The sequence below is a fragment of the Chrysoperla carnea genome, chromosome 2 (genome assembly GCF_905475395.1).
Source record: "Chrysoperla carnea chromosome 2, inChrCarn1.1, whole genome shotgun sequence".
NCBI classification, from domain to species: Eukaryota; Metazoa; Arthropoda; class Insecta; order Neuroptera; family Chrysopidae; genus Chrysoperla; species Chrysoperla carnea.
Window position 1 is genome coordinate 40728479 of NC_058338.1, and position 20438 is coordinate 40748916.

Sequence of the window (20438 nt, forward strand, 5' to 3'; positions counted from 1 at the left end):
TAACAATCAGTCATTAGCCAATTTACATTCCCACAATATAACCTCATTTCAATAAACATGCTGCCTAGTAAAAAATATTAAATGCACAAGTTTAATCGTCCCATACAATTGATAATTTCAACGTGAGAATTAAACTTTGCGCAATTAATTAACAATGTGCGGTTTATCGTTGTAGGAAATATCGGGTACAAAGAGTGTGCAAAGAGGAAACTTACCCATAAATAAATTAAACTGACCAACTTGCAATGAAATTTAAACTGACTAATGCAATTTTCTATCAAGTTTTGTACAAAAGAAATAAACATAAATTTAGTAGAGTTAATTATAGAATTATACTTTCTAACAAGTTTTTTCTTTTATTTTTACAGGAAAATTGGACAATCACGGATGAAACAGTATTTTGAAGAAACGTAGAAATTTATATACATATAACAAATAGCATACAAATATTTTGCAAGAATGTTGACAGAAGATTCAAATGTATAGAAAATTACAAACATACAGAAAGGCGAACGAACAAATATATAACAACTTTTGAAAGATAATTCTCAGAACATCCTCATTAGCATCAACCGGAAAATCTATTGGTAGCTGAAGATATATTCTCTTGTGTAGATATATCCTGTCACATAAGCACAACACATAGACACATTGTACTATATATCCTGTCCACGTTTCCGGTTTAAGTACAATAAAGGAAAGAGACACAGACAACTCACACACACAAAGAGAGTGAGACACTGTGGAGGGTTTTTCATTCTGTATGGAACGAAAATCTATTTATACAAATAACAATAATAATACAAATTAGAAATAAATATTTTTTGATAAATAACATTTTATCTTTGTGTGAGCAACGCAAAATATTATTTCATATTTAAATTCATTACCGTTTCATTCAAAATGTTGATTAATAAAATGTTTCCACTACGGCCGCTTTTCATCGCAGCATTTTTGGTGCTTGTTTCATTCAAAGGTAAGGGACAAATTTATAATTTTCTTCTATTTATTTTGTATGATATGCAAACAATATGTATACACAATCGATGACTAGATTGTCTTATCGTTAAAATTTGAATAAAATTTAGTTTTGTTTCGAAGATAATTCCTTGGCAACTCATCATTTGGTTGAACAATTTTTAGATATTCACTAAAGCCCAGGATACAATTAATGTGTAGGTACGTGATATATATAAAAAGTATCGAAATATCCTACTCATGAAAATACTATCAAAAATATCTCCATAAATTTACAAAAAATATCTTAAAAATTCTAAAAACCGGCTACTTACATCGGTTCACTATACCGGATTCAATTAGCCATTGCCATTCAAGAGGCTAATCTATGTTCTAAGTGCATGTAAAACAGAAGAAAAGTTAAGAAACACCATATCTGCCCCATTTAAACCACTTTCGCATCGTGAAAATCTAGTTTTTGGTAAATACAATCAATTTATCATCAGATTGCATCATATATTGTTAGAAGAAAGAAGATATTCAGATATTGTAAGATCTACAATAAAGATTTTTTTCTACGATAAAAAACTCAAAATTAAAAAAATTATTTCAGAGTGTTCTTAAAATCAGAATGCTTATAATTTGGTCAAAAAATAGGCGTTTCACATGACATTCCTTATATACTAAAATTAGTACAATTTCTAAATGGTTTACTACTCAAAAAAACCGACGTTTTTGAAAACGCTATCAAATAATTAAATCATTTGTAATCGCAAATGGTTAACAACTAAAAACTAAAAATTATGTCATTAATATGAAAGCTCGAAATAGCACGTTTGTAAATTTATAACATGTTAAATTTAAATTTGATATTTAATTCCATTTTAGATATAATTATTAAATTTATTTGCATTAATATCTTACAAAGTTATTATTAGCAGACTACTAATTTGGTTTGTATATTTTATTAGACTACTATCAAATATGTGTTTATATAATAAGATATATATAAGCTTGTCTGCCTATTCTAACTATAATTGTGTTACTAATTTAGATATGGTGTCTGTTATATCTTGGAAAACTATAGACACTTGGAAGTAGTCGGATATATCTAGTGTAGTGTATGTACTTACTACATCGATGCATCGAGTCAGTGTGGATAGGCTTAAACGTATTTCATTAGCTTTGGCTGCAAACATTTCTTGTATAGTTCGCCCTTTTTATTTGAAGCTGTTTGAAAAGTTGTCTCAAAACGTAATTTCGAGCTTAGCCCACTAAAATGTAGATATTAGTTAAACAGTTTTATTGCTTCTAAATTTTACACGTAGTTTTTTAACCAAAATAATTGAATTGAAATTTACCATTATCAAATATTTGACATTTTAGTTTATATCAAAAAATACAGATAAACATCCGTATTTTTTGGTTATATTTACCAGTATAATATCATCTTAAAAGTTGTTAATAATTATTAGTACTAGTCGAATTAATTTATATAAATTAATTTTTTTATTTTATTTCTTAAATAGCTATTTGATTCAATTTATAAATAATTAATATGAGAAAAATTATAGAAAAGATTGATATGGCTTCGATACTGCCATACTACCTGAATTCACAAATTTAATGTCAAGTTCAATAGTATTTATCCTTGGAAAACAATATCCTTCAAATATTCATCGCATCTAATCTCTCACAGAGTTTAATTTGAGTAATTATTTCAGGCATAAAAGTTTATTTGAACCGTTCATACCAACTTTACTTTTCAGATAAACGAGAAAAATATTTCAGTCATTACATATTACATTTAATGATGGCTTAAACCAAAAGTCGCAGAATAAAATACAATAAATACAAAAAGTTACGAAGCCTGTCGTCCTATTACCTCAGTTGGTTGTGGCGTAACCTATTCCGTCCGCGGTATGCTTAGGGTAGTTGGTTCGATTCCCACCGAAAACAAAATTAATATAATTAATAGTTGTGACGGGCTGGTGTAGTGCATGGTATATGCATGGAGGAGGTGCACTCAGCCTCTGAAATTGAGGAGCTGATAAAAATGAGACTATCAGCGGAAAGGTAGTAAAACACATATATGGTATCACAATGGGCTGTATGGGCAAAGTGTGTCCTTCGTGGATAGCCAATATAACCTAACCTAACCTACGAAGCCTGTAAAATAGAAGCACTTACTGGATATAACTATTTGCCCCCCTTTCGGATACTAACATCCGTTTTATTAACGTAGGTATTTTCAGTAAACATTCAAATCATTTTATTTTGTTGTTAAAACGAATATTTGCAACATATTCATGTTAGTTCATAGACAACAAAGTACTATGGTCGGTCTACACCAGTGTCAAAATAATCGTATATTTTGTGTGTTTACAAGTAATATCTTCATTGTTCAAGTCTTATAAATATAGGGTATCTACCATGTTTATAGATAGAATGACTATTAAAACATTTTTCATTTTTATGTAGATAATTCATAAAACTTGGCAATAAATACATTTTATCGAATCTTATCTTAAATAACATTACATAAGCAACCTTCAATGAAACCAATTCCGTAAATTTAACAAATGAATGTTTGAACCTTGGTCGCCTATGTATCAAAAACTGTTATTTTTCAAACACTGTATTTGTGAAGACTTTTGATCTATCATACTCAACAAGGATTACTAGAATTCACAGTTTTTGAAAACTTGACCGAAAGTCACTCTCCATAAGCGAAAAACAGAAAATACTTTTTGTTTTATATATGCTCAAGCAGCTTATATACTTTCCATTTAACAGTATATTTTGGTTGGTAAGACGTCATGTTTGTGCCAAAAATTATGATAACTGTGCAGTTCAGACAGATAATTACGCAATTATCAGAGAAAACACAGTTTCCTCCGTTTTTATTCTTTCAAAAATGCTAGTAAAACAAAGAACCAAAAAAATTTCTTACCAATAATCTTTAAAGTGTTTTTAGGGTTCAGTGTCACTACAAAAGCCACAAAGTTGAATGAGAAAAATAGTGGAGCTCTACTTCATTTCGTTAATTAATTTGATTTTCTGTCAGTGATATTAGGCAAGGTGTAACAGCTCAGTGAGAGACACTCAGGCCATAAAGCCTGCTATGAACTGAAGAAAAATCAGAAGAAATTATATTCCTCGAACAGATTGGATCTGTCCAAGAATAACAAAAGAGAATTTCACGTCCACAGATTCAAGCTCCAAATGTTCTTCAAAATCTTGCCTTTCCATTACCAAACCTAGGTAGTGACAGAGAAGATCATTGTCTTCTTTCTCCCATCCACTGCTTTGTTAACTCAAAAAGCTCATTAACGTATAACGACTTGGTGATTCTTATTTCTTTTTGATCTTATACAAGATGAATGAGATCTGTGGTTACCATCTCGCATATGTTACTTTGGTTACACTAAAAACCAAAATATGTGTTGCCTGTGCTACATCGAGTAGAGAAATTTTAAATCAGCCTGTATAAGAAAAACATATGATAGATATATGCAGTTGACATATTAAGATGAATTAAACAGCTTACATATTATGTTATATGGAAGGATATATGTGTGTTGTGATATACATATTATATTGTTGGTTAGTTATTATCTGATTTATATTAATAACAAATTATTATAAATTGTTATGATTATATTAATGGAACTTTAGGTTAAATTAATTAGTTTATGTATGTATGTATGTATAATGTATATGAGTGTGTTTAGCACACGGATTGTATTGCTTTGCTATTATACAGATTGTATTGTAAAATATTTAGTTTAGGTATTATTAGCCAAGAGGCTGTACTATTGTCTAAAGATTGCAATTTACCAATTATATTAATATATACTTTCTTAAATTTATTTTTAAAGGAGTACAATAAAAAGGCTTCGAAATACTTGAATATATCTGTGAGAGAACAGTTTCTCATAACTATTTCAAAATATTAGTTCTTTTCAAGTGGATATTAAAATGTAAATGTTTTAAAGCGATTGGGGGCACTTAAGGGCACAGAAATTTTCAGATAATTTCTTATATGCCTAAAAGTTTTAGCTAGCTTGATACTCGCCTACTTCTCTGGGTTTAAAATCAAAGACAATCGCGTTATAGCCTCCATATCTATTGATCTCACGCATGCCTCTTCACGCATAAAATTCAAAATAGGGATATTGATTGTTTTACACAGATAAAATATATGTACCGACTGCAATTATATTTAAATGTAATATAGTCTTGATTCATTGAAATTATCAGAACAGGTGGCCAAGAACTGTTAACTATTTTTACAGAAGTCTTCAAATTACGGTTCAAAATGATGCTCATAGAAAGCGAAGGGAAATGTCATAGACCAAAATTAATTTTTTAATTTATTATTACTATTTTCATTTGATTTTTTACTATATATTATTACACAACTTCATTCAAATCCGTTCCTTAATTTTAAATCTACTCAGTTGTCCGACAGAAATATTTCAAGAACCTGATTAAAGTCTCCTTTATGTAACTTTGTAAAATAGTTCTGATTCATTATTTAGTAGCTATTTGTGAGGTCACTTTTATAAACTAAATATGAACTTTTTTGTAAATGTTTTTTCTGACTTCGTGAGAACTAGTAAACAAAATTTAGGATTTTGGAAATTTTGAAAGTTGAAATAAAATTCTGGGTCATCTGCATATTCTAAATGTTGAATTGAGAAAATGCCTATTGAGTGTTACCATTTCTACATGAAATTCTTCGCATCTATCCTCAAATGATTCTGTTTACTTACTGTATGCGGTGTGTAGTATATAATTTATAATATTGTAAAATATAATGAATTGCTTTAAATTTGTGAACAAATGTTTGTTATTGTTATTATAACATATGAAATTGTTATTAATAATATATACAGCAGGGATTCAAATTTAACCAAAATAAACGAATGGAGCTTATCATAGCGAAGAATGATGGGATCCACCATGCAAAACGCACTTTAAAGATCAGGCATTGCAACTTTTCTAAAATATAAATATTTTCTCTTATCTTATATCATTTAACTCACAAAACTAACTGGTCGCTTGTTATTTTGGTTCAGTCATATTTGCAAACTTTGGAAAATTTTGCAACAATATTATAAATTTAGCTCAAAAAATTTCGATCATCATATACGAAGTAAGCGGAGTATTATTGTAAAAAATTCAGCGTAAAATGCCAAGCTTGACTCATAAAAAAACATTATAAAATCCGTTCATCAGATCTAACGGGGAGTTAGTATTTAGTGGTAGGTTTTCAGGTTAATTCGTTAATTGTTTAAAAGTTACAATTTACTTGTATCAAGGAAAGTTCAATACTTCTACTCTAAAGCAGAATAGTCAACTATTAAAACTTGAATTAAGGGACTGTAGTTTAAATTTTACTTCGAATGTAAAATTGAAGAATCAACCTCATAGATACCATTTCACATAAAATGTAAGATATGTTTGGAAAACATTATTAGTCATTTGGTCTGACATGATTCATGCAAATATTTTGCCCGTTTGTAACTGTCGAGTATGTATTACATATATTTGTTATGTATCTATTTATCTTAGATTCTAGTATACTTGGAACATTGCTACTAAAATATATCAAATATTTTGATGGTAGTATTCAAAAATACTCAAATTCGTACCTACTAAACTTCCATTGTATCTCTGCGTCACAAAATCTGCACAGGTTTTACCATTCTAAGTGATATAGCTATATGTACTGTAATAGTAATATCAATTAGAATTTTAAAAACCGTGCAAATTTTGTGACGATGAGTATACAGTAGACTTCTTCTATTAGTGCATTTCTCTTTATTATAATTAACATTCTTTTCAATTAATTGCTAGAAGTTTCTGAGTTAATCGTTGGGTTAAAATTTTATAGAGTAAGTTCATTATGTATAACCATACCAAGTGGTATCTTGATCGCTGTTTAAAAAAATGTAAGTGTTGATATCATTATTACACCATATTTTATTTAAATAGTTATACTTACACTTTTAAATTAAATTGTAAAACTGCATTATGTGACCGGTAATTTCATGCACGTCTGCGGCCAGGAAATACAAGTGAAATTCAAAAAATTTAAGAAACCTCCCGACTAATGTTTCTGATACGTAACCCTAAACTCGCAGTTGAAACATAGGTAAGAACACTCCCCATTAAATTACCTTTCAATCAAAACAAGAAAATCAAAATCGGTTCCTACGTTAAGGCGTTACGATACCACAGACGACAGACCGCCTCTTTTGACTCTGGGGTTTAAAAATCAATATTGTTAATCAAGCAATTGTTCTATTTGGATATTTTCAAAGTATGCCTCTTATCAAATGCTATTTTGTTCGAACTAGCCGGCTGAATGATATTAATTCCATTTTTAATCGCTAATTATACTACCGCCTGAAACATTATTATCATACCGGCTTTTTATCATCAAATATATAATCAATTTATATAGCCAATGAAATTTTGTCGTTGTTATCAACAAATATTGGTCACATATATTTATACTTCAAACTATCAATATTTAGATACTGACAATCTTTTTAGTAACGGAAACAAACTGCTTGTACAGCTTACTTGTATAGCTTACTGGTGATCAAACGTTCAACTTTTTCTGTTCAATATGAATATATTTTACTTTTCTTCAAACTAACCTAACAATATTTTACCTTTTAATAATCTATTAATACGTACCACGCTCAATAATATTGCCAATACACCAATATTTCAATGCATATTAGTCGTGTGAGTGGCGTTCAATATAGAAATTTTAATGTTGGAAGTTCAGAGCATAATGAAACTTGATTTTATGAACACTATAAATTCCGTTCATGAGAGTTTAAATGAAAAACTTATATTATTTTTTATTAAATTTGATAATTATTCATATGCAATGCATATTCAATATTTTTTAATGATGATGTATTTGTTTCATAAAATATTTTAAATTATCAATGTTTATAAACCAATAACCAATAAATGTAAGCTTCGATAATAATTAGTCAAAAATTACAAACATTCAATCACACAATGAATAGTTTACTCTAGAGTATTATTATTACATATCACATCCACATCACACACAACTAGCCAATATTTTGCAATAAATATACGTTAACTAGCATGATATCCGCCCGTTTCGCTAGATTTAAAAGTAGAGTCCATCGCGTTGTAGCCTTCACCTCTCTTGTTGTCACTTATCTTCCTTACATAGCACTCAAAATACGGGCAAGAATTCAGATATATGAGAACTATATTATTGTAAAGTATTATTAACGTCCTCTGAGTAGTTTTTACTTTAAAATCGTAACAAACAAACAAACTTACTTTCACATTATAACATAAAGGGATAGAGATGTATGTTGTATTCCCATAGTTTCAAAACTTTGATATTTTCCACAAATAATTTATATTTTAACATTTATGGAATATTTATGTAAATATATTATATTATTAAATATCAATACAGTCTAGTACAGTCAAAATCTGAAACAATAACTGTCCTAATTACCAAAAAGGTTAAAATCAGTCGTTCAGCAGTCAAATACTCGTTTTATTGAATTAAGTATTGAGATCGTTGACTAAAGAAATCTTTACTTGTAATAAGAAAAATTAACAGATAAATAAGCTTAGTAGTTTTCTTAAAAGCTATAGCTGTAGAGGAAACATATTCCTCATACACAACACGCAGAATTACAATTGTACACCAAAGCGCGTACGTTTATCTCTCAGACAATTTTTAGAATTTTTTTACTTGCTCGTTTAGAATAAATTAACCTATGAAATTTCCTGTTCTTTTAGAATTTAATTTCAAACTACGAATGAAGAATCGCTAGAAATAATACATGGCCAATGAAATTAATATCTTTCACTATTCTAAGCGCCTCAACATTTAAACATATATAAAATTCGTTTACAACTAATGGGCTTACAATCTAAGGTCTTGATTGAATTTTAGGTCTTTATCCTTTGAGATCTTGGCGGATCATTTCAAAATGGGATTAATTAAATTTATATTTCTCTTCAAAGTAATTCTTTATATCGTTGAAGTTAAAAGTTACATATTCCTTCAAAGCAATTCTTTGTATCGTTGAACTGAATAGTTTTGTTGATGCAAAAGAGACAATTACATTCAGATAACTCCAAAGTAATTACTTTTAGGACAGATTGTATTTTATTTATCAAACAATAACGACTATAGGTTTATATACATATTATATAATTTAAATAAATTGACATACATAAAATGGTATACTGGATTTGATTTAGTACCTATACTCATTTTATAAAAATATAATCATCCATTTTGTTATATTGTTATATACACCATATAGGTTTTCCAATAAAAATTTTAAACTCCAATTATAGATCACTGTTTATTTTCATCCCAAAATTGTTTTAAATTTTACATTTAAAATGAATTTTCGTCAAGTACCAACCAAATCAACTTAAATTATACAAGTTGTGTATGATAGATATACCTTGAAAATTTTGAGTTATTTCAACGAAGTATTTCATGCCCCTTTTTGTGATATACGACATTAATTAAAACATACCCATGGTTTCTCTGGAAAACGCTTCTTCTAAAAATACAATTATTAAAGTGAACCGCAAAGATCGATTGTAAAAAAAATTGTTTACAAAAAAAAAATAACAACGATCTAAAATAATAAAAGTAATAATAATAATAGGGGATCTGGAGGCGTCGCCCTCTACCAGAAGTTTTATGCGGAGCATATTATAATCATAATTGTAATATTAATAATAATTAAAATAATAATAAAATAAAAAATATTAAACTATATGAAATTTTTTAATCCTTTCCACTTTGAAGTTAGTCGTGTGGACCTTTCGGGTCGCACCCAGACCGCTTTTATGGAATTTTTAATTAGGTAAATACATCTGATGCAAAACTAAAGTGTAAATAATGAATAATATATTAATTAATCAATTGGTTTGTGCTTTTAATATTTGAACACCGCAATACAATAATTAAAAGCACATCGTTTATCAAAAATTTGGTATTTTCATAAAAATTGATTAAAACAATACCTAACCCAAGTTTAATTCATAATATTTTAGTAAATGAATAACCATACTTCGCTGAATCAATTAAATTTAATGAAATTTACATGGAATTACTATGTTTTTCATGATTGTTAATTTTTAGTTAAAATTTTATGCTTAATATAATGTTTAACAATTTGTTACAATTAAAGAATAATTATTTACGGTGCCTAAACATTTCATAAATATATATATCGGTAGTAAATGTGTAATGTATACATTTCTCTAATTATGTTTTATACATATACAATTATATTTGGATATATTTTAATCAAATTTGTTTGCAAATTAATTGTTTTAATTATTAATATTTGTATTTATATATTTTGTTATATTAGTATGATTTTATTCATATTATTAAATTTACAAATATAATCAAATAATTCATTCATTAATAAGACAGCTCAGAAGTATGCAAGAATTATTGCGAAAGTATTACATACTAGATTGATACGCGCCCGCTTCATTGGGCATAAAAGTAAAAACCATCGCTTTATAGCCTCCACCTTCTCTTGATATACACAGTTTTCAATTTTGTTAAATGTAAAATAGTCATAATTCATTAAGTATATCAGAAAAGTTATCCATGAATGGTTTGATATTAAGTATTTAAAATTTTTACAGAATTCTTTAATTTATGGTTCAAAATGATGATCACAAAAGTATTTTTGTTTGTTTTAAGTTGATCAAAAACTACGAGATATTTTTTAATTTAAAAAAATTCAAAATTTTTTTATCGCCCATCCCTTGTTTATTTTTCGATTTTTCTCATTAACGAACTTTCCTTCTTGATACCAAATTTTATTCAAATCAGACTTAAATTGCGGCCGCTAGAGAGTTGCATACATATATAATATTAACAAAGTTTCTACACTAAATCAAAAAGAAATTTTTAACGATAACTAAGATAATAGACATATACAGCTCAATTTATCTTCGAGCTTAAAGAGCTCTTTGTGGAGCTTGTACCTATCAAATTTTAGGCTTGTAACTTTCAAATTAATTATTTCAAGCTTATGTATTACTGCATCATTGAATACCAATATTAATCCACCCTTAATTAGGCTACCAATAAGATTTATTCATATTGCTTCAATTCAGCCGTAACACGTAATATACATTCACAAATGATTGAAGTACATTCTAATAGCTATATGAATAACATATCTATACCTATGTATCTATAGATATGTTATTCAGTCAAAGGACTTAGAGAAAACAATAGACTGCATAATTTATAAATTACCTGCGTCTTTCTGTAAGGGAAGATGGGGCACCGCCGTAAAATTTTTAATTTTTAATCGACTTCATACAAAAAAGGAGGAGGTTATCAATTCGAATGTATTTTTTTTAAATGTGTGTTACCTCATAACTTTCGACTAGGTGAACCGATTTTGATGATTCTTTATTTATTTGAAAGCTGGTGCTTATCTTGTGGTTCCATTTCTGGTCTAGTTCTGACAACGGCATCCATTAGAAAACCAGTTTAAGAAAACCATCCATTACAAAACCAAATTAAGTTTGCACGACAAGAGGACGAATAACTCAATATCACGCCATATTTTTCGATGATTCTTTTTTTAGTGACAAATTAGACAATGTACTTTTCACTAAAAATCACAAAATAAAAAAAAAACTTTAAAAAAAAAGAAAACCGACTTCAAAAGAAAAACTTTTCTAAAAGAAATAAATATGCTCTAAAAAGTAAAAAAAGAATAACGATAATATAAGGTAGTTAAAATTATTGTTATTTTTGGAGTTGGTGTCAGCCAAGCTAATGTAGTAAACTGTTCTGTCAGAGTCGTTTCCTTGGCTGACACTGACTCCAAACATAACAACAATTTTACATTAATTTGTTTTGGAAAAGTTTTTCTTTTGAAGTCGGTTTTCTTTTTGTTAAAAGTTTTTTTTGAAGGATAAAATTATAAACTGCATGCTAAATTCATTTCTGTTAAGTACCCTAAATAGACAGTATATTAATCTTTTTAAGTAGTGTTGGTAAAAGAAGGCAAAACAGAAATTTTCTATGAATATGGGCACATAATTACAGCTACATTTCGTGCAACAATATTTGGTACATTCATTTAAGTTAGGGGTACATTCATAATGTCAAATATACGTCATGAGTGAGATTGTACTAAATACATACAATGCGCCCCCATACGAACGAATATGCCACATTGTGTCATCAAAGTTATAATCTGACAATTCGTAAAACAATAATCGTCAGCGTGTATGACAGTCTAGATAAAGTTAGTGAACGTATGTGCCCAACTTTCTCCTATTTGATTATCATAATTAAGAGAGTCAAATAATTGATATAGTATGTCAAATTTGTTCTTAAAAGCCTCATCTACTTTGTGCATAGAATAGAGCAATGAGTATACAGTGTGCTTCACTTTGAATGTAACCGCTACCTTATGTTAGAGTAGAGAGAACAATTTGAATGGTTTTTTGTAGCAATATAAACTACTCAAGGAGGCGTATAATTATTGGGCTGAGCTATCATTGGATAGCCTTATGCAATTCAAATTGCATCGCATAATACAGAACGTATATATAGGCATTGTATTTATTTAGAAAATTGAAAGCATAAACTGTTTTTGTATGTTTGTGCAAATATAGCCACCCACAGATATCAAGTTTCATACAAAAATTATATACCGTGTGTTACTTAAATTTGTTGTTAATTTGGGGATAAGTCTAAAAAAACAGACTATAAGTATTAAAAACTGACGTAAAATTAGTTGCTAAGATAGGTACTCAAAAATTATTCTAGCAATATTCAAGAGGGTCTAATCGAATTATTGGAATATTAATTGGAATTTTATAAAAGGTTTGATATTTCCAAGACTTTCTGTAAACCCTTTGCAAATTGCTTGAATAATGTTCGCGAATTTTAACAAAACAATATAAGACCAACAATTCGTTTTTTTGCATTAAACTTCTGAATAGCAAGAACGGTTATTCAAAATATTAGTTTTCTATGTGTATAATTTATTCAAGGAAAGAATAATTTTTCTCTCAATTCGTACACGATATGATACTTAGCCCGCTAACGAATTAACGTTAAACATTATTTTTGAAAATTTTCTCCATAACCTTATTTACAGTATAGTTCTTAGTTCTTCTGTCTATTTCCGCCTGCTATGAATTTCATGTCCAATATTTGAAAAAATCGATTCTCTCTTGTAGTGAATTGATCACTGTTGCCCTTATTCATTTAAATTTTGAAAGTCGCTTTAAATATAACGAAAGTTTTTGAGTCACTAAATGACTTCTTATTTTTCCATGTATAATATAAAAATTGAATTAATAAATAATTATCGATATAAAAGTGTATACTAGAAAATATTGTATTTATTTGATCAAAAGAAAAACGATATTTTTTCACCACTTAAACACGTTTATTCTGGAGTTAATACAATTTACATATATAAAAAACTCTCGTTTGACATTATCATTAAATTCCATGCAGACATAAAATATTTTTCTATTGAATAAATGCATATATTTTTATTTTTATGATAAATAATATCCTTATTATTATTCTCCAATTAATAAAATTTTGTTATGTATAAAAAAAAGTTATTTATTGCTTTTCTAAGTCACTTGAGACATGTAAATGAACTATTGACTTTAAAGACCGCTATTAAGCATGAAAAATTAATCGGGATTTCGATACTAACGCAACTATTTATGAAATATTATACATCAAAGAGGCTTCATATATAGAAACAGGATATCGAGTATAAGGGAAACTTAGTATATTGCTTACTGGTCTATTTTTGTCTATCCGATTTCTGCATTTAATTTGATTATTATTATAAACTGCCTTTATTTATAAAACGTTTACCTACCTCCATTTAAATACAGTCAGTCACAGTAGTCAGTCTCAACACAAAGCTAGAACTTGAATTTGGGAATTTTTTAAGTTTTATAATTTTACTATTGTAACAATGTTATTACATTAAAACATAATATTTTTGTTTTAAAATGGAAGTTTAAAATAATTGGCATAACAACTTCCAACCCTTAGTAAATCTTTATCGTCAGGATATAACTTTCTGGTCTAGGGTCGTTATATACCATTTATTTTCTAGCTTAAATATTTGCAGTCTGTTTCTCAATGACATTTTAGAACTATAATGTATTTTCTAGTTAATTTAATGAAAACTTTGACTCAGCTATTATTCTCCGTTTTTTGTTTTTCACTCTCAATAAAAATTTTTATTTTATTAGAGTAGAAATTTGTAATAAAAATTTTTTTTGAATTGATTTATTTGTTTTCTTTTGTTCTTTATTTAAAAAAAAAAACTTTTATTGATAGAAAATCAATTAAATATAATTTTAAGTGAACTTTTTATCGTTTGTTTTTAATTTTTGTTTTTGTAATTCGTTTTATTTGTATCCAGTTTGTTTTAATAGAAATACAGTGACTCTTTTTAGTACAACATTTAAAAAAAAATCATTTCAACATCATTGTTACATTTAACTTATGAAAGAGAAAAGTAATTTCGAAATTAGTTAAGTCTTTTGATATTATATTGTCGATATTAAATTTCAGACAATTCGCTACCACTACCACTACTTCATTTCATACCATGTTTATGAAATATACCAAGGTATACTAAGTTAGTCCTAAGTTTGTAACGCTTAAAAATATTGATACTATGAACAAAATTTTTGGTAAAGGTGTCCATAAAATCACCTAATTAGTCCATTTACGGTTGTCTGCCTGTCTGTCGTCTGTCTGTCCGTCTGTTATCACGATTACTCAAAAACGAGAAGAGATATCAAGCTGAAGTTTAGCGTACTGAGGACGTACAAATTGAGTCTTGGGTCTGTAGGATCTATCTTGTAAACCGTTAGAGATAGAACAAAAGTTTAAATGTAAAAAATATTCGTTATAAAAAATTAAACAACTTCTGTTTCAAAAATTTTTTTCGAAAACATCACTGTTTACCCGTGAGAGCGCAAATTGTATAGTTTGTATTATATGGAAATATCAGTATATATGTGTGACATGTATATATGTGTAATGTGACATAATCAACACTGTCTGTACATGGTATTTCAACAATAAACTCAGTCGTTTGTTTGTTTTGACTTGTTTTATTATGACATGAGTTTGATATCTATTCAATATAAAGGCTGTAAATTTTAGAAAGCACAAATGTACTGATGTCTATCTGGTAATATATAATGTAAAATTGGCCCGTCTGAGTTTTTACATTAATCAAATTGTCTCTCTGAGCTTTACGATAAAACCCTCTCTCAAGTACACCAATATTATTTATATGAATGTACATGTTTATATATTGTCAAAAAATAATTGACAAGGATGTTTTCACAATGTAAGGGTGAGGTTGAATGAATATAAATAAATTGATCGTATATTGGTACATTGTGTCCAATTTTAGATCATTACATTCGTCTTTGTAAAACATACCTTATCGTTTTATTTATATAGAGTTTTTGACAACATTTGGAAAAATATCAGTGCAATTTTTTTGGTAATCAAATACATTTATAATAGGTTTATTTATTTATTTATTTTTTTTTTTTAATATATACAAAAGAAAAGAAAAATAGTCCCGTCATCCTTTAGAAGAACCAAAAACAAATAAAACAAGTCGTGGGTAGGATCAAATACGACCATTGAAAACTACACGAATAACTTCCTGGCATAGAAATAGTTTAAAAAATAAATCAAATAAAAAACTCAACCGAATCGAAACGAATCAACTAAATATTATGAAATTCGTATCATATTACCGTTAGTATGCTTCGATCGACACCTCAACAAAGGCGATATGATTTTTTGATTGCGCGTTATCGATCAAGGAAAAACCTTGTCCTGAAAACGTAAAACTATGTTGAAAATTTTGATTTCGCAAATCGGATCTATTACGATAACTTCCTATAATGGGAAGTAAATAAACTTTTAGTTCAACTTTTTATAAGCAATAGCAGTTAATAATAGAGGCGTGGTAAATTGCGGTTACTAATCGTTAATTATAGAAAAGTTATACGTTTAAAAATTGGTTGGTATTCAACGCCTAAAAATTCAAGAAGTTTTCCAAGTTAATATTAATTGATAGGTTTATGTTTTAGCTTTTAGCTGTAAAATTCTTTGCTCAAATGTATTTTATACGCTGTGAAAATATCAATTTGTATAAACATCATAGCAACAGACTATGGATGCACAGAATACCAATTCTCATTTTTGCTGAAGCATCTTTAGGCTCTTAGCTGCTGACGGTATTTATCCGGGCGTACCATTTTCAGCGAATTTCCGTAGGACCACTGCTTTTGTACTGATAATGGAATTTTGAAAAAATTTCTTCTAATGTTCATCGTACCTTCCTCATCATTAATTAACGATGGTCATATATTAGGTATGCTTTTGAGGATATTTTAATGTTTACACGGTTAAAACGATTTTTCCAACGAAATATTGTTAAGGGATGGATCTTTATAGACCCGAAATTTCCTGTATGAGTTTTGAGATACAGTAGAACTCCAATTATCCGAATTAATGGGGACCGGGACCCATTCGGATAATCAAATATTCGGATAATCGGAGTTTTTTTTAAAAAATTGCCATTGGAGAGAAAAAAAGCTACGTTTTGATATTGCACTATTTTTTTATTGAATTAAATGAAAGAAACATGATATTTTCACATGTTTTAAATATAAATAAAATGTACTTATGTACAAGTTTAGAAATAAAAATCATTGTTTTTTAAACATCTCCGTCAATGTAAGCTGTTTTGCGGTCTTCAGACTTTTTTTGGACAAATTTTTTTCTGAAAGTGATTCGGATAATCGGCGATTCGGATAGTCGGAGTTCGGATAATTATAGTTCTACTGTAAATTGAAATCGTCCACTTGGTACTTTATTGAAATAAAATTCTCGTAATACTAATTTTTCTAAGTGAACTCTGTGTATACAATAAGGATTATTTATTTCCCTCTATTTTATTTATCAAAATTCAATGTAATTCATATGTAAACATACATAAAAATAATTTCTGTATAAATAATCATCATTTGTAGCCGGTCCCCTTCATAACTACAACAACGGAAAAAAAAATTAAATAAATCCTTAAAATAATTTTTTTTTCTATATTGTACAGCCCATTAATTTTTATTGCCTAATTTATTTGCAAGGACATGTGTCATTATTTTTATCTTAATTGTTAATATATTTTCAGTGGATAAGAAATAATGATGTCGATAATAAATTACAAATTGTATTTCTAAATTAAGTTATTTTCATCTCCGTGTAAAAAGTTATCAAATTGGGGATGAAAATTTAAAGAATCAATTCACAAATATTTTTAAATTTTATGATACGGGGCAGTATGATCTTCATTTTAAGATAAATATAGTGTATTTTATTTATTACCTTAAATTGAAATAAAACAAAAAAAAAGAAAGTATTTTTAATATGAATGAAATTGGCTTAATTAGACAGATAATTTTATGTTATATTTTATATACCTACCCACCTTCGTTTAGCGTAATTCATTAAATTTTGTTTTAATTTTTTTTTGAAGGATATCCGGTTTTAAAAAGTTAAAAATTTAACTTTAATAAAAAATTTTTTATTTCTATTGTCATATATGCATGCTCTTAAATCTAAACTAGTAATTATGCTATGAGTTTTTACAATAAAAAAACCAAAGTTTTATATGTCCGTTTACTTATGCATGATTTATATCAAGCATGCTTAAGATAGAAATAAAAAATTTATTTCAAACTATCCCAAATCTGTAAAATTTCTAATAACTATTTATAATCAAAACATATTAGGCTTTCGGAATTCAACATAGTAAGCTAAATATTTGAAGAAACCTTTATTTTGATAGTACAAATTTTGTCTCAAATTTCACATGTGGTCACGTGTGCGCGTCTTTAAATATTGTAGGTCGCAGGACTCAAAAAACTTTTTTGATAATACTTATATCGTTTCCTTTGCCTTCAATCGTCATCCTTTCCCATTTCAATAACAGTCTCTATTCCAGTATAGCTTAACTAATCCCTAATCTTTTTCAAACATTGTAAAAGGTATCTCATTTCTGTAAAAAAATTTATACGAAAAAAAAAAAACAGAATCCATTGCTTAATAAATTGATTTTCTGCTTCAAATATTTTTGTCAGATTATACTTATTTTAGTGAGTACTACTGTTTATGTAATTAAATCAAGGATTTATGTCCCTAAAGTATAATATAGAAAAAAAAAGAATTATACATTTAAATTATTGTATATATGCATTGAAATTTTAGGGTCGAATAAATTTTTATACATAAATATTAGGGTGAGTTCGCAGATAGATTGTTATATATTAATATTCCCGAATGACAAATCATGATATTCAAACTGGTATCATCAAATCTGATTAGATAAAACTATTTTTTATATTCACCCCTATACATGTATATGTATTTTATATGTTAAATATAATCCATTCAATTTAAAATTGGATTTTGAATACAATCAATCGATTGGACTGTATGAAGGGATAAAAAAAGATTCGTTTGTTTGTAAGTTTCAAAAAAACATTGGTACCTACATCGAAAATTTTACCGTGCGTTGAATCAACAATGAAGCGATAACTTCAGACGTAGCCAACTGATGAAATAAGTTCAAATTCAAAGGAAAGAAATTCAGGTTATCGAAGTTATGAATCGATGTAATGAATCTCTATATATTATAAATGCGAAAGTAAGCATGTTTGTTTGTTTGTTTCTTACGCTTTCACGCTAAAACTAGCGAATGGTTTGTAATGAAAGTGTATAGCAATATAGCTGATATATCAGAATAACACATGAGATATAATTTATAAAGATATATTAATAAAAAAATAAAAAAAATTTAAAAATTAATTTAATTTGACATTACCATAAATTACAGATTTCTGTAAAAGTAGTCATTTGACATTACCATAAATTATAGATTTCTGTAAAAATAGTCTATATAAAATATTTCACGGCCATCTTTCTGATATACTCAATGAATAATTACTATTATATATTTAAAAAAAAGAAAACCAGAAATATATTTTACCTGTTTAAAACAATCCTTACCATTATTTCGAGGGTTATAGAAAGGAGATAAGCGAGAGCAATTTTTATCAATCTTTACTTTTAAACCCAGCGAAGCGGGTGGGTATCACTCTAGTTACTAAATAATTTTAAGAAAGCGACAGCAAAGAAACCAAAATAAAGCTTATAAACAGATAGCATACAGCTAGGCCAAAAGTCAACCGATAAAACATTTTTTCTTTTTGGTAATTCGAAACAACCACCTTGTTTCAAATAATTATTGATACAATCCTGAACGATGTTTAAGGAATTTTGGCATAACATATTGTTTTACAATAGAGAAACTCTAAAGCTCGAAGGTAACTTTAGTCAAAAATCTTACAAAATTCGCATACTGGTTTAAACTTATAAAACTTCTTTTTTTTATTGGTCACAAAACAATTATTTTTAAAAATAATTTATTACCATTCATTAATATAACCTCTTGGTCGAAAGAAATGGGTTGAAAAATTCTTTATTGAAATGAATTAAAATTGTTTAAAATAAAATAATTTTGAAGAATAAAATGTTATTTATTTATAAAATTTAATTTTTGGTATGTCACAAATAAATTTATTATCTGTACTAATGTCAAATAATAATAATGAAATATCATAATAAATTAAATTAAATTTATTTACTTTATATATGGTATAAATTCTACAGTGATGGCAAAACATGTTGTTTTTGGAATCTCTTAAGGTTGTTGTCGCGATATTTGAGTAGCGTCAGAAAATACTTAATTTTTGTGTACTTACTAAAGACATGATTATACAATTACCCTTCAAATTTGAATCTGTTTGACCGTCTAGAATCTGAGATAAATTTAATTAAAAGTTCGATATTTAACATGTATGGTATACACTCTTTACACTTTTGCATCAGTTATTAATTTATAAAAAACAAACTGTCAGATATTTTCCAAAAACTAACAGTCTATTAATTGATTTGTTTGGATTCTAAAAAAAAAATAAAAATAGTTATTTTTAAAAAATGGTTTAAAGTTCAACAATTTATAAGCAAGTATACATAGTAGCGAGTCAGACAGAAAGAAGTAGTAGCAAGTATAATATTGTATGTGTAACGTCTCCACGAGAACAGGCTTAGCTACAAGCTCGTATACTTTTACAGTGCGCATATTCCATTATATTTATATATATATATATATATATATATATATATATATATATATATATATATATATATATATATATATTATATGAAATCATGGATATTAAAATATAGATTCCGACAAACACCACTCACGCAGCGCTCTTAGAGCAAGTAGGGGCAAAAGAGT

General features: G+C 27.6%; 1 protein-coding gene across 1 annotated transcript in view; it reads left to right on the forward strand.

Annotated features, from left to right (window-relative positions):
• The first annotated feature begins 918 nt into the window (after positions 1-918).
• The window catches only part of LOC123291717, a 75486-nt gene continuing 55966 nt past the window's right edge, over positions 919-20438 (forward strand). The window contains exon 1 of the mRNA XM_044872109.1: positions 919-976. Coding sequence (XP_044728044.1) covers positions 919-976 — 58 coding nt within the window. The remainder of the gene's footprint in view (positions 977-20438) is intronic.